Raw genomic sequence first — 16,368 nt, forward strand, 5'->3', positions numbered from 1 at the left:
TCTATCTATCTATCTATCTATCTATCTATCTATCTATCTATCTATCTATCTATCTATCTATCTATCTATCTATCTATCTATCTATCTATCTAAGTTTTTACAATTGGCATCTGAAAAAGGAATAGCTTGAAGAACCCAGCTTCTTCCACTTGATTATGTATTTACAAAAGTATTATCAATTAGCGTTCAGTTTTCTTGCACATTCAACTAGGCTTTAAAATTAAGGGACAGAGATTCATGTAAAGTCTGCAGTTTTTAAATGCTCATTAGTTTTCAATAGGTCACATTACAACTAATTTTCCTCTATGAACCATAATACTCATTATCATAGAGCAATACTTTAAAATACTGAAAACTAACATACTATATAAATATATGATATCTATAAAATATTATCTTATAATGTATTAATATAAAACTTTGTGTTTATGATATTATTTATTTGTGAAATATATAACTTGTATATATCTGCTCCAGTTTGAGTTTAGTTTGATTAGTTTTTAATCTGAATGTTAATATTAATATTAATTATATTATCTCTGACTCGTCTTTCATGTTTCCCTGTCTTCCTTCTTAAAGGCTTGTTTTTTCTTGTTGAGCAATTGCTTTCAGACCACTTGTGATCCATGGTAGGGCTCGGCGATGTGGCTAAAGAATAAAATCTTGGTGATGATTTAAGATTTTAACCGATTTAAATATAAGTATTAAAAAATACATACTTGTATTTTAAATTAGGTTTACTTTATTCAGAAATATTTTGTGCAAAGTAGCAAATTTTTAGCCAACAATAAAGGCATTGAAAAAAAATTTAAACTTAACTTCATAACATCTTGTGCAAGTAACACAAATGTTTACCCAACAATAATTGTACAGATTTTTTATCAGTAAAAAATGTACACCTATATATTCAGTACAGATGCAAGAAAAAAAAGAGACTCATTTGCAGAAATATAGAATTTATCGAACAGTCAATAACTTGTATTTATTTTCTGGAAAATAGGTGGTTTGTAAACAGCAGCTGTTGAGAGCCCAGTTCACATTGTTATAATGCACAGTTAAACTCATGTAGGGCTGAAGAGATAGACAGAACCAAAGGTCTGTAGTAGTTGCAAATAACAAAGCAGAGTCCACCTTTTCACAGAGCGGTTGTTGTGTTTTGACTCACCGGGTCATATTTTGGAGAAGCCAGGCTTCTCTACTCTGTCACTAGGCACCATGTCCATCCTTATATGAACAGCTACAGCATCGGTCATCTGCTTCCATCGCACACTAAGCTTTTCGGATGGCACGCTTTAGAAAATGAGACGGCCAGGGTTTGTGGTCTTTTCTTGTCGTGGTCGTGTTTGTCTTTGCCCCTTGTTACTGACGTTGCACTCCCAAAGCTGAGAGCCCTGCTCCCATTCTGTGGGGTGCCTTTGCTGGAGATGCTGAAACAAGTTAGTTGCACACTACTGTAGTCTGTTCCACATTGGCCTTGTCAATGCCGTACCACTTCCATATAATCNACGCTTTAGAAAATGAGACGGCCAGGGTTTGTGGTCTTTTCTTGTCGTGGTCGTGTTTGTCTTTGCCCCTTGTTACTGACGTTGCACTCCCAAAGCTGAGAGCCCTGCTCCCATTCTGTGGGGTGCCTTTGCTGGAGATGCTGAAACAAGTTAGTTGCACACTACTGTAGTCTGTTCCACATTGGCCTTGTCAATGCCGTACCACTTCCATATAATCAACGAAACACAAATCCCTTTTCTGGGTACCAACCCTTCAGACTGGGCAGCTACCATGGCGTGAGTAAACAGTACAGCATGCTATCAAGCGGAAGGAGGAAAGAGGCGGCAGAAGAAAACACTTAAGTAAAAAATGCAGAAGAAGAGAAGTTTTACGATTTAGCAAAATTTCAATTTGTGCACTTTTAAAAACATGAATTAATCTAATCAGCTTGATTTATCGCCCAGCCCTAATCTATGGTAGGGATGGCGTTATCTACACAGAAGTTTATGTAATCAGTCACACACTCAGTCATAACATTGATGTCCTCTCCATGTTGGTGACACAGTGCATCCCAGTCTGTAGCCTCAAAACAACCTTGCAGGGCTTCTTCAGCTTCCTGTGACCATCTTCTTACAGTTCTTTGTAATGCAGGTTGTCTCTATTAAAGTGGCTTATAATCTGATCAGAGAAAAACAAGATTGTGATCTGATTTTCCCAAGATGGGGTCTTACTTAAGAGATGTAGGAGTTATTGACATTAGCATAAAACAAGTGCAAAGTTTTGTTTTCTCTGGTACAGCAGCTGATAAACTGCTGGAACGTTGGCATTGTAGAAGAGAGTGAGACATGATTAAAATGACTAGTTATTAAAATAAATGCATTTGGCTGTTGTGTCTGCAGCTTAGCAACAACAAAACTGATTACATCACATGCAGAAGGTGGAATATAAAAGGTTGCTAACAGAACACTGCTGAACTCTCTGGGGAAATAATATTGCCAATTTTATTTTTGGAAAATTGCTGTAAAAATTCCTGTTAAAATAGATCAATTAACTTACCTTCTGTTTTATATTTATCTTCAGAATATCACTCACAAGTCATATGAATTATCTAATATTGGCAGGTCTCTGAATCAATGCAATTTCTTATTCTTGTAAATCCATAAAGTACAATTTTCATTTTTCTAGTTTTCTAGAGAAAATTATTTTTTTTGTTTTTAAACCAATAAAATAAAGAGAAATATACCAATGACACGTCCAACCACTTATTTTCTTTAATGTGATCACCAGTTCCTTGAAACTGATCCAGATCTTGCATGTCTCTGATAACCAAAACATCCATCCGTTCTGTTTTACCCTCCATCTTATCACTGCTTTACAGTTTGTTGTCCAGGTGTCTTGAAGATTCTTTCATTTTCCATGATTCTTGCTTTTATTGCAATTGCAGCATTTGTTCTTGTGAGATGCTAATTCATATTTACTCCAAAGGGTATACCCTTTTGCTTGTTTCTTTTTAAATAGTTTTCTGTTTTCTGTTCACAAATTCACACAGATCTTCAATCTTCTTGTTCTTTTATTGGATCGCAGCCTTCAGTTGCCTCACTTTATTTCCTTCTGCTTCTTCACTTTACTTAGTTCCTCTAACATTAAGATCAATGACTCTTTCCCGTCATCCATTTCTTTTGCAGTAGATTATTTCACCTTTGCTTTGGATCTCGTATTTTTACTGCTTCTCTAACCAATGCCCTCTTTGCCCAATGAGTTAAAGTGGACAGCCATGTCTTTGAGTTTTTGCACTTCGGCTTTATTTCCCTTTTTATGATGATGACTTGAAATATGCTTTGTCTGATGAGGAAGCAATGGTTCTATTATATAACATAATCCTGCTTTAAAGTTCTGCACAGCTGTCTGCATGACAAACTGTTTTTTACGGGTCTTCATGATTCTGTTTATTCCTCCCACAGAACAGGGGATCATCTGCACACCTGAAAAAGTGTTAAATGTCTTTATTTTAAAGCTTGCTATTTTCATCAAACCATTGAAGAAAAAAACAGAAATCTAAAAGAACTAGGACGGATTGCTGTATCTCTTTAATCTCACATAGATGAACCTCAGAAACTTTCACATAAATGACCAAAGATGTACCCTGAGTAGATTAAACCATAGATTAAATCAATCAAATAAATACTAATGAATAGTGACAATACTTGGCCATCAAGACCCATGTTTGCTGTTCCATATACCCTATTTGTCCCACCTGAACAAGAATGGACACATAACCCTTTGCCACAATATAGCATATTCTCTTATCACATGTTTACTTATCACAAAGCATTTTTTAAGCTGTCAAGTCATGGACTTATAACATATGATTATACACCTCCTAATCAAATATGTATGGGCTATTTATTTAGAGGCGCTAAACAGAATTAGTTCGGCACTATTTCTTTTTATAGTGTTGTAATCATCAGACTATGTATTAGTCAGAGATAAGATCAGACACTTAATTTAGTTTAACGTTTATCATCATCATTCAGAGAGACAGAGCACTAATTAGTCTAATTAGTATCCTAATGCATGCATTAAATTGGTTATAATAATATTAACTTGTCTGTAGGCTCTCTCCAAGGTAAATTTAATAGACAATAGACTGACAGAAAGTTTTTCTGTGTCTGCTGAGTTTATGGTATAGCGATTTGGCAGAAAGGGAGGAGACCCAATGCATAGAGAGACCCGAGCAAATGGAAACGGCATACTTTGTGTTGAAAGAAAAGATTTTGGGGGAGAGCTGAGAAATGAACAAAAGAAAATGACTCGTGTCTTTTTCTCTAGAATTTCCTCTGACAAAGGGTTAAGCATCTGTCCATTAGCGGACACAGAAAAACATCTCATATTCACCCTGAAGTGCAGCAATTATGACTCACACTCCATTGTTCCTCCCCCCCCTCCTACAAACATGGATGGACACTAGTATTTGTGGGCAGCAAGAGAAGCAAAATCTTTACTTGAGATGAAACATTTTCTTCTATTCTACAAAAATTTTTTAACTTGTATAAATTCCATTTCATTTTTTATTAAAATGTTTTTAACACAGGCTTTTAACTGATTTACAAACAGGTAATTTATCCATTCTAAATAATCCTAAGAAAGAAATCAAACTGATAACCATAAATAATCCTAAAACAAACAAATTAAATGAAGTAACATCACTGTAACTAAAATAATTTAGATTGATCAATTACAATAGCACGTCTACATTCACTGAACTTATTTGCTCATTAAGTGCTTGAAAACATCCAAAGCACATAATAATGAAATCATTCAAATGTCCTAATAAAATAAAGGATGTTTTAAACTGTAATACTCCATGGAGTGCCTTTCATTAGTCTAGTTAGAACCTCAAACTTTAGCAGATTTATTGGGATTCTATCTCTAACAGTAGCATAAACAAGATCATAATTGTGCAGCAGGAGGGAAAATGATTTAAAATGTAAAACCTATTGATAAGAAAAATGTAAAAGAAAGACATTACTGACTGAAGACCATCAGCAGCCATGTTTTCAGTTTATCTCAAGGCATTTAGTGGGCAGAGAATATAGACATAAAAGCATAGTCATGTGTTAAAATAGCCAAATCAAGGCCCTGATGCAAGGATTAGAGACTGATGTTTCAACAAACTCTTCCTATCCAGCCTGACAAAGCTTTGGGTACCTTGCAAAGAAGAATGAGTACAAATTTTAGTCCTTTGTTGTAAAAAAGCTGGTCAAATTATTCTTTGAAGTTGTTATTGCAGTGAAAGCATGGCGTTGACTCCGGTCACTGAAAAGCTTGCACCAAACCTTTTAAAATAAAGACTACATTATGTTGGCCTTTGTCAAACATTTCCAATAGATCACATTTAAGGTTTTGGTGCTAAGGAGACAAATTGTGGAAAAGATCATCGATTTTTAGCAAAGGGAGACCTTTGTTCTACTTTGGGTAAACCCAACTCCAGTCTTCTACAAACTACTGTGAACTACTTATGGGTCATATTCTTCCTTCCTTATCTTCTTATGATCAACTTTACTCACATTATTAAATATCCACAAACCAACATGATCTTGAGCGCTGGAGGAAATAGTATGAATTATTTTACAGTAAAGAGACAGAAAAGTCATGAGATTTTTCCAGTTTCTCTCAAATTGCAGAGTGGCAGAGAATCAGAGGAGCAGGTATTTCCTCATTTGACCGACAGCTGACTTCCTGGGCTTGGGGTGAGGGCTGCACGAATCATAGCTTCTGACACCTGAAAAGACAAAATAATTAAAAACTTGCCAATACAAACACAACAGACACAACTGAGTGGAATGACACTTTTGCTAAAAGTGTCATTTTTCAGGAGAAAGATGACACTTTTAAACAATTAAAACAATTGAATCCACAATTTGAAATATGTCTAATGGGGCTCTGTAAAAGTAGTTGGTCATGTATGTTCAAAGACATCTGGATGTTAATGACATCTCATTTTTAAAACCAAAGGCTTTACTGTAGCTCTGGCTGTTGGCACAACAGCTCCAATTCTTCAAGGAAAGTTTTGTACAAAGTTTATACGCATGTTTATGGGAATATTTGACCATTTTTCCAGAAGAGCAAAGTCTATATCAGTCACTCAGCCCTGTAAGGAGAAGGCCTGCCATACAGTTTCATCACCCATCTATAATGTGTTTTATGAAGTTTATTGAGGGTCTCTTTTATTCTCTGATATGGGGGCTGGCTCGGAGCTCATCTGCCTCACTGTGTGTTTCCTGGCCGGGGCCACCTGTGGAGCTGGTTGACGGTTGCCTTTTGTATCTCTTCTTCTTTTTCTATGTCTGATTCTGTCTCCTTGAACCCCAGTCAGCCTCAGCACATGGCCGCTCACACTGAGCCTGGTTCTGCTAGAGGTTTCTTTCTGTTAAAAGTGAGTTTTTCCTCTCAACTCTCGCTACAATCATGCTTGATGGCAGGATTACTTTCAAGTCTTTGACTCAATGCAATCAGCTGGTTTTCCTTAGATAGAAAAGTTTGAATCAATCTGACTGTAAGATCTGGTTGAACTGTCTCTGTAAAGTGTCTTGAGATGACATATTTTGTGAATTGGTGCAATATAAATAAACTGAATTGAATTGAATCATGAGTTTGTTAAGCCCAATAAAGTTTCACATTGTTCCTACAGATTCATAAAACTAAACAAACAAAATTTCATCAGAAATCATTTATAGTACCTCTTGTTGGAGCTAAAGAGGTCAACAAAACTGCTAATAAAAAGTCCTAACAGTGCATCAAAACGTTACCCTTCACCCAATAGTCAGCCAATGTTTCTATTGGTGAATGCTAATTTCAGACCTATCCACCGGGTTTCCACACACAGAGACATGACGTGAAATTGTGCTTTAAAGCACTGCATTGTTTTATTTTTTGCATCACACTCACGGATGTAATGTTGAATGTCTCTAAACCACCTATATGCATTGGTCAAGAGCTGATATGATGCCACATGAAATAAAGTTTTGCATGGCTCACAGTTCTCTAAGTTTGTAATTATCTTCAAAATATTTAATTTGACATCAGAATATTATTTCTGAAATTATATTTTGCTACTCTTTGGCTTTTAATCAACACTTCTCTCTTTCTCTCGGCATTCTTACTTCACTGTATTTGTAATCAATTACCTCCTCAAACTTCTTTTCTTTATACTGCGCAGCTCCTTTGATACAGTTCAGTAAAACCAGATCACAGAGAACAGTACCCTGTCAGACAAGGATTAAATACATGTTAAAATCTGGCAATTAAAAAAACGGCCCATTCTAGCCACATGGCAGAAGTTCATACCATCCCAATCGAGGTTAAAGCCGCCATCACATTTATCACTGTTGGAATTAAGCTGAATTTTCTTGCCTGGAAGACAAATGGAGGAAGATATATCACAATTTTAGGACATAATCAAATCAGGCTCTTTTTCCAAACAAGTTCAATTATTTTGTTTTATTTCTTAAAAATTAATAACTCACATAAAGGCTACAGTCTTAGTGTTAAATATTAGCCGTGTGCAATAACTTAATTATAAAGAAACAATATTTATCATATCTTGCTTAAATAGCAACAGTTTAAAGGTACATATATATTTAAAACCAGAGCTTTTCTTTTTGCTTCCACTGTTACTTAAACACACGTACACCCTCAAACAAAAGATGATAGAGGATAGATGGTTGTCTGTCCTGTGCGTCCTTAAGTCGCTCTGCGATTAGTATTAAATGGATTGATGTTTGTGTGAAGGGTGGTTTGTTCCTCTTTTTTCAAAGTGACCAATGATGGACAGGAAGCCAGCTAGTGATTAAGAAAACACATAGAATAGAAAATCCCTTTACTGTCCCACAATGGGGAAATTGTGTGACATAAAGCATTTACATAAAGCAAATAAATTATATTGTGTTTTTATTTAGATTTAGCTGGTCTTTAAAAAAACAAACATTTTGAAATGGTATTCAGTGGACATCCTTTCTCTTCAGAAAAAGCTGTTCATGAAACTCACTGTGCCAGTCACCATGACTTCAAAACGAACTGCAAATGCTTTGTGAAGAGTCCTAAAATCTGTTCCATCCAATGCTTTGTAGTATTTGGCAAATCTGGATTCAATGACAAGAATAAGGTGTTCTTAAGCATCAAGAAAAAAAAAAAGGTAAGGAGAATCCCACAAAAATATCCCTCCGTAGCCTACCTGAAGTTATACCCTTTTGAGACTTTGTTTTTCTCGAAAGGAGAGTTCAATTTAGTAAACGAATACCGCGGAACACAGGAGTCGAGAGCTTCGTCCAGGTTACAAATCCACTCGACTTTTATTCCTATTTCACCACCCTGTCAAATAAAAGGTAGACAATAAAGCTTAGAAGATGTGAAATAAAAAAACTCCTTTTTAAAACACAGTTTTTTATGACAGACATGTTTATCCCTACAGTATATCTTAGGGATGCAGACTATACGATAAATGTATAAAAATTCTGATTTTGACTTAAATCTCTCAGTTTCTTATAGTCAGTTTTTTTGTTTCTCAAATGTTTTTGTGTTTTAACTAGTGTTGCACCGATACCGATACCAGTATCGGACGGGGCCCCGATACTGCCCTAAAATGGTGGTATCGGTATCGGCGAGTACCAACAAATAGGGCACCGATACCATTTTGAGAGCCATAAGTTTATTCAACTATTGTCACCCACTCCTGGTAGGCAATAAAAAGTTCTACTGGATTCACTTTGTATTAGAGTTTTTCCTGCTTCACAAAGGTAGGCAGCAGCTTGACAAAGCCATGATGGCAATTATTTTACATTATTATGGTATCGGTATCGGCCAATACTACACAGCCAGGTATCGGTATCGGCAGAGATGGCAAAAGTACTCACTTTCCGTACTTGAGTAAAAGTACAGATACTTGTGTTAAAAAATACTCTGGTAAAAGTGGAAGTACTGATTAAACTTCTTTACTCAAGTAAAAGTAACAAAGTACAGGCTTGTAAATAAAGTAGAAACCACTTTTTTCATGCCGTTGCCTACATTTTAAATGGATGTCTGCCAATAGGACTAGATCTCAGTTGTGTTCATTTTCAATCATCTCGTCGTCCATGCTACTATGCTAACGCCACCGCCACCAAGCTGCAATGATTTGCCGCCAATGAATACCGCCGAATCTGTCGATTCATCTTGTAGCGGTGCGTCAAATGCAACGTAGATTCCCATCCAATTAGATTGAATTTGGTATTGATGACGTGAAAAATAATAACGGTAACTCCATTGAAACGATTCAAAACTAAAGTAACGAGCCAATTTTTTTAAAATGTAAGGAGTAGAAAGTACAGATATTTGTGTAAAAATGTAAGGAGTAGAAGTAAAAAGTCGACATAAAAAAAAGTAAAGTAGAAATATCAGAAAAATCTACTTGAGTACAGTAACGAAGTATTTGTACTTCGTTACTTCCCATCTCTGGGTATCGGTGCCAAAAAATGGCATCGGCACAACACTAGTTTTAACAATTTTGGTTTGTTTGTTAAGGAGTTGTCTGGTAGCTTAAAGCTTTAGTGCTTTGTATTTGCTTTTCAGTTCTGTCCTTTTTTATTTTTTTTCTGGTTATTTGGTTTATTTGGTTACTCTTGAATTGGTGTTAGTCCGTATTATCATTTTGTGGATTGGTTCAGATCTCTCTATATTCTCTCTGTGTTAATTAGTCTGCCTCCCATAGTCTGGTACACCCCATTCCCCTGGTTAGCCCCATTCTGATGTCCCTAGCATTTGGTAAGTATATTATCCTGCTAACTTAGGTCCAATTTCAGAACAGCAGAAACATATGAAATGTTTTGTGTTTCTACAGCTTGGTTCTTCTTTTTTCAAGTTATCTTGTAGGTAAATATATGAGGATAATATCGTAAAACATGTCTTTTTTTTTTTTACTAATTTGGTTTTTGAGTCCTTATTTTCAGTCATTTTCTAAATTGAAGGTGAAGTTTCCTGTAATTTAAATATCTCTATTTATTAAAAAGTAATCTAGACATTACTCAGGTTGTAAATTTTTCATATCAACGTTTAGGTCAGTTGCTTTTCCCAAGCATACAAAATAAACCAGACTCATGTTTGATCGAACCATTTAGCTCTGAGATAAGGAGAAATATAAGACCTCTGATGCAAGCTTCTCCACATCCTGCTGTAGTTCATTCAGAATATAGCCCACTCGAAAGATGGGACAGAAAGAATCTGTGAGCTTGTCATAGCGGCACTTGAAATTATCTCCTTGAATATTTCCTCTGAAAAAAGAAAAGGTTTACACACATATCAAGGATCAGATTTTGAAATTATACATCTGATTGTTTTAACACTTTTGCTTCACACTTATTCTAAGCTAAGAAAACTATTTTTAGGAAATAGAAATGACCCACCTGGAGACATTGAAGAGGGGGAAGCGAATGCTGTTTTTGATAAAAATAGTGAAATTCACAAATTCAGCCATTGTCGTCCTGTAGACGGTAATAACATTAAGATTTTAGTGACAGAAATAAATCAGGCATGTGCAAACCTGTGTGCGTGTGGCTGACTCTCACGTGTTCTTTTTGTCATCCTCTGCTGGACACCATCCTTCAATCTCACAGTAACCAACAGGTGTGTTGCATACACCTGTTATTCTACCTTTTAGAGAAAAGACAGAAATCTATTGCCAATTTGTGATGAATAATAAAAAGGCTGTGTAAGGGGACATTTCCACAGGACAGTTTATGTGTCTAAGATGAGAAACCTGGGACATCCACAATAGAAACCAGAACACATTAGTGGTGTAATTACAAGTCACTAACAAACACAGGAAGCAAAGTTGAGCATTACAATAAATTAACATATATAACATGTTTCCACATGACACATGTGGCTGCCCTAACAGGCCTGGGGTCTCATGTATATATAAATAAAATGTGCAGCTTTTATACGAGAATTTAGCAAGTAACAACTTTGGTCTGTAAATAAATGTGTTAATGAATTAGTTTTAATACATGGCAGGGGATCTTTCCCTTGTCCAAATAACCATAAAGTTAAAAAAGCAAAAAATAAATGAAGTGAAATAGAGGCCTGGAGTCCTGATTTGGAGGCACATTTGCGCATCTTAAATTAGTTGCACCATTATTAAATCAATATGCTTTATATTTAAATCTACATTTTGCTCTTCTGCCAATATTAGTGCAGTTGATAGCCTATCTATTCATGGGCAGTTTATTGGAATTTTATACATCTGAGCAACATAAAGATGAGGTAAACCCATACAGCCGTAATGAGAACTTAGAACTATTTCCTTCTACAGCACTGGGACAATGTTCTGGCTAGAGCTCCAAATGTATGACCTGCTATTCCGTAAAAATTAAAAAAATATCCACTGGACTTGGTTTTCAAGATTTGAAGACGTTTCGCCACCTCTCCAGGAAGCTTTCTCAATTCAAATGTCTGGATCCGCAGTGAGTTTGAGTCTTATATGGATAAGGCCTTGTATTGCTTGGAAACATGCAAATGTGAAACGTCTTCAAATCTTGAAAACCAAGTCCAGTGGATATTTTTTTAATTTTTACGGAATGACTATGACCTGGATGACTGAGAACCTTCATCAGCATATGACCTGCTATGTAAATGTGGACTGTCTACATCTTGTCCACATTAGGGATCTTCATATCTAGCTTTTAGTTTATGCTTATTGACAAAGAAGGTGCCCCTTGAAAACGTATATTGCTTCCCAGCTCACAGACCAAAGTAGATTTATATCCACAAATGTTAGGCTCACCGTTGGCTTGATTGGAGTCAAGATGTTTCTCACAGTCTTCGTCTGTGCTACAGTTAAACTTTGTGTCTTTCTGAAATGAAAACAGAGAGAAAACGTGAACATCTAGTATATCAGTTTCTCTTATGTTTGAAAAAGATCTGCACACCTATGAAAATAAAACCAAGTAGTATGTTTAGATAGGGGTTTTACAGGACAAACAGTAACATTCAGCAACCATTCACTATTTTACCACCAGGACTGATAAATTAAGAAAAGGTTTTTCCAAGTTAACTGATAAAAATGAGGAAAATCCAGGTTTAAAATGTTCTAAATGTGTCCTCACCTCTGGACATGTTCCTTGTACCTGGTTGTCAGTGGTTATTATATTAGTGATGATGCTAAACACACCTTCACCCTGAAACACACCACAGCACACATTTGTTGATGTAAATATGCATTCAGAACAAGTAGTTGTGGTTACTGCTTTTTCTAAGGACTTTAAGTGTGTAGTTTTGTGTTATACACCTGAGGAGGGTGGATGTAGTCTGCCACATCCATTATTTTGCTATTAATTTTGCCAAAGCCCTTGACTTTAGTGATGACGGATGACTCGATGGCTGTATCGGCCACCTGGTAAGCTCTTTCATACAGGAAGACATAGCTGCATGACAAATAAAGCAACATACAAGGTTAGGCTCAGTTTCAGATCTTGCCTTTCAGTCAGCAAAAAACATTTGTGAAATCAGCTCTATGTTTGGAGGATTTCTGCTAATCTGTTCTAAAATGTCACTCCAGCTTGTATAACGGGTTACGAAAAAATCTTCATGATGCAGATGTTTTAAATGAATTTTCCTCTAGATGTGTGGTTGCTGGTTTTACCTTTAAATCAGAAAATCGAGGAGACTTCAAGAGTAGCTAAACTTATTAAAGGAATTTTTAGCAAATAAATGGTATGAATGGGGCTTTATAAGGTACTCAGATTATATAGTCATAACCAATTTAATCTCACTTTCCTTCATCCTGATCATCCACCCCACCTCATCCTCTCTGCTAATCCTCACACTTCGGTTGGGGTACTTTTAATTGTCGCTCCTCTACGTTACAAAGTCAAGTATTGTACTTTCTACTCCACTACATTTGGAAGAAGTTGCGTGTTACTTGTTTCTTTTGCCTCAGCTAAGCTTTATAATCTGCTGCTGCTGATTTTCTTTCTTGAAGAAAGTTTTGACATGTAAGATAGCAGCCCTTAGGACTGAATTTGGACACTATTGTTTTAGAGACATAGTTTATAAGTTTTATTAAGGCGTTACCATGTGGCCAAGTTCTTCAGCAGTTCTCAAATTAGCAATTTGGTTTGTTTGAGGTAATAGATTCAACATTAAACCTTCATTCTATTTTTTGTGCCAAATTGTCTTACCTACGCAGAACAGGGGGAAAAAAAAAATAATTTCAAGAAAAATTTACCTATTAAATATGAACCGCTTTACAGGGAATGTATACGCTTCACAGAGAGAAGTAGGGTGTAGTGCGAGTATTGTAATCAAGCCTTTAAAACACTTTTAGCATATCAGTCCATGCAATGTCATTTGTTGGCAAACTGTTGTAATTACATATTAAATAATATATGATAATGTTCACGCTAACATTGCTGGCACCATATCAGAAATGCCTCATTATTTTAGATTATATCGCTACTCCATCTACAGTATTAGCAACTTAAAACTATATAAATTGTTAAAATGTTGATGTATTGATTTAAATGTAAAATGTTAAATTTTGATTAAATGTTCTTTAATAGAATAGTCGTAGTACTATTGATTTTAACTCTCAAGAGGAAAGGAAAGGCAGTTGGGTAATTCTGATCCCTGTGGGCTTCCTGGATACTGTAGCTGTAGGCCTGCTTGAATTAAACTAAATTCACTTTTGCACTACCAACTTTTATAATCCTTTTAAATAGGACACAACTTTTGCACCATTACTTTTTTCTTTTTTTCTCCTACATTGTGTACATTCTAATAACTGCTGCACTTTATGCTGGTGATGTTTATCTGACTCCAACTGCAATATAATCACACTGTTATAAGCTGTAGGCAACGAAATACAGACAATACAGTTTGTCTAAGTCTAAGACTAAGAATAATATGAATGCTGAGCAGATCTCAGGCTGAGGAAAACGTTGAGCTCTATGACAGTGTCTTAGCAGGAAGACGTCCAAAACAATAGATTTCTCTCAGAGAGCGTGTCCAACTGATGGCAATCAATTCTGCCAGGGAATTTCCAGACAGAAATTATGGATCCTTTAAATACTACATGCTTTCTAGTTCTTATAGCAGTAAATCAGCCATTTAATGATATGGCAATGAGGGTGAATACTTTTTCACAAAGACGAAAGGTCATTTATATTATCTATCAAATAAGAAGAATCAATCCTCTGAAAACAATATTTTATATATTTTTTTTATCTTTAAATGTCCCAACATTTGTTTATGGATCTGAAACATTCGTGTAACAAAAAAGAAATTAGTAGGACAGCAAATTAGAGTTTATAGCACTGAATATTTAGCTTTATTATTTTTAGAATATAAATTTTAAGCATTAATAAGTAGTACAGGTATCAAGAGTTTAAATGTACAGCTGAATAAATACTGCAAAAAATTGAAATAAGGATTTTATTTCTCTAAATAAGTGCACTCGTTCTTGAATTGAGAAGGTAAGTCAGACACTTTGCCGACGGAACAAGACGATTTACATTTAAATTAAAAACAAACAATTGAATTGTAGTATTTCAAGTGCATATTATCTAATTATCTTATTTTATGAGTAAAAAGACTCCTTCATTGGCAAATCATCATATTTATCTACTAAAATTAAGGATAAATTAACTTTATCTAAGAAATATTTACTTATTTTTAGATTGTTTTAGCAGTGAAGGAGGGATGAGGCAGTGTTTAGACAGTGACTTAGGGAGAAACACAAATACATTTTTGTCACAGTTTTGTTTTTTGTTTTCTCTCAAATAAATATTTCAAAGCTTGGAATACATCCTGAGCTGACAATCTTCACAAAAAACGAAACATCAGCTTTGTTTTTTTTTTTTTTTTCATGCTGAAAAATAAATTACATACTAAAATATTTTAAGTTTTGCATGAAACAGTTTAGATAAAGATATATATATAAAAAAAATACTGACCCGACAAAATATGAGATGATGAGAAGTTGCACCAGCCGGTTAATGATCCCCACAGACCAGCTCTTCACCACCACAGACTTGTTGGTCTCGTAGGTTAAGAAGCTGGTCATGAAGTTCCACGCGTGGGAAGTCATGGCTGTAGGGATTCTTTATTCTGCAAGAAAACTCTTTTCTGGGTGTTGAACCTAAACCTTTGGAGATCAAAATGACTCTCTCCTGCTTCTAATGCAAAGATCGGAAAAGTTATGATTTCCTTGGTGTGTCTTCTTCTCTGAAAATTATGTTCTCTCTCCTCTGTGTCATTGGTTAATGACATAAATCCGACCTCCCCCTCTTTACTCAAAGGAGTAAGAGGAGGATGTTTCTTTCCTTCTTGACCACAAATCCCAATTTCCCATGCCGCTCTCCACATCTCTGGTGGAAATACATAAACACTTAGCCAGAAGCACAAATCAATAAACCATATTTGCACATTAATTCTTTGCCAGTGTATCAGATTCTTCTTGTAGATTTCTCATATTTTTCTCCTTATATCTTCAATTAGATGTCAGTAATTGTCTTAAAAAGACACCAACAGTTATTAAAAAGCAGATGCATCTTCTTCTCGTCCAAACCTTCTGTTTTTCATTACAGAGCAACTAACTCTAATGTATTTTATTTTGATTTTGAGCAATGAAGATGGGAATAATAAGGAAGTGAAAAAAGAAAATATATATTTTTATACTGACTTCCAAATAAAATGAAACTGTGAAGGACAACAAGGGGGCTCAATTCATAACCAAACTACCTATGTAGTAGAGTTATGTAGTTTGATGTTTTAGTTGTTTTTTTTTTTTTTTGGCGTAGAACAATGTTTGTTGGAGGTAATGATTCAGTTTCCAGTTCTAATACTTTTTAGAGCCACCTTTGGCTGAAAATTGAATTTCTAACGATCTTTCTCCTGGTATTACTTGTATTTTGCTTCATTCATATTTCAATCCAACCAGCTTCCATTTGCCTGCAAGAGAAAACAGTTTCTGCATGTAGGTAAAAAAGAATCCACTTTGGAATCGAAGCAGAGCGCCTTTATTTACATGCTTGCTTTCTCCTCTGCACAGATGAATCCTGCTCACTTCTTCATACAACATCAGATTTTTGGAGTGTAATAATTGTTGACATGCAGTTCATGATGTGAGTGAAATGCTCACATCATGAACTGAAATACTCATTAACATGAAATACTAGTTTTGTATGCAGTGATATATATATATATATATATATATATATATATATATATATATATATATATATATATATATATATATATGAAAGCTGTGGGGAAAAATAAGCTATAAAATTAAAATACATTTCTAATAAGTCTATTCTTAATCTATAATTATTATTTATATCATTTCATTGC

At 35.2% G+C, this 16,368-nt stretch overlaps 1 protein-coding gene across 1 annotated transcript; it reads right to left on the minus strand.

Moving 5' to 3' along the window:
* Positions 1–3,599: 3,599 nt before the first annotated feature.
* On the minus strand, positions 3,600–15,256 carry LOC107085666 (P2X purinoceptor 3-like). Its single transcript, XM_015376139.1, has 12 exons — positions 14,970–15,256; positions 12,305–12,440; positions 12,123–12,194; positions 11,801–11,870; positions 10,584–10,668; positions 10,422–10,499; positions 10,163–10,289; positions 8,219–8,355; positions 8,033–8,126; positions 7,333–7,398; positions 7,173–7,250; positions 3,600–5,767 (listed from the first exon to the last, which is right to left on the minus strand). The coding sequence occupies exons 1-12, from the start codon at positions 15,101–15,103 to the stop codon at positions 5,702–5,704; spliced, it is 1,143 nt and encodes a 380-aa protein (XP_015231625.1). The 5' UTR covers positions 15,104–15,256; the 3' UTR covers positions 3,600–5,701.
* Between the last annotated feature and the right edge of the window lie 1,112 nt (positions 15,257–16,368).

Source organism: Cyprinodon variegatus, unplaced genomic scaffold (assembly GCF_000732505.1).
Source record: "Cyprinodon variegatus isolate N-32 unplaced genomic scaffold, C_variegatus-1.0 Scaffold130, whole genome shotgun sequence".
NCBI classification, from domain to species: Eukaryota; Metazoa; Chordata; class Actinopteri; order Cyprinodontiformes; family Cyprinodontidae; genus Cyprinodon; species Cyprinodon variegatus.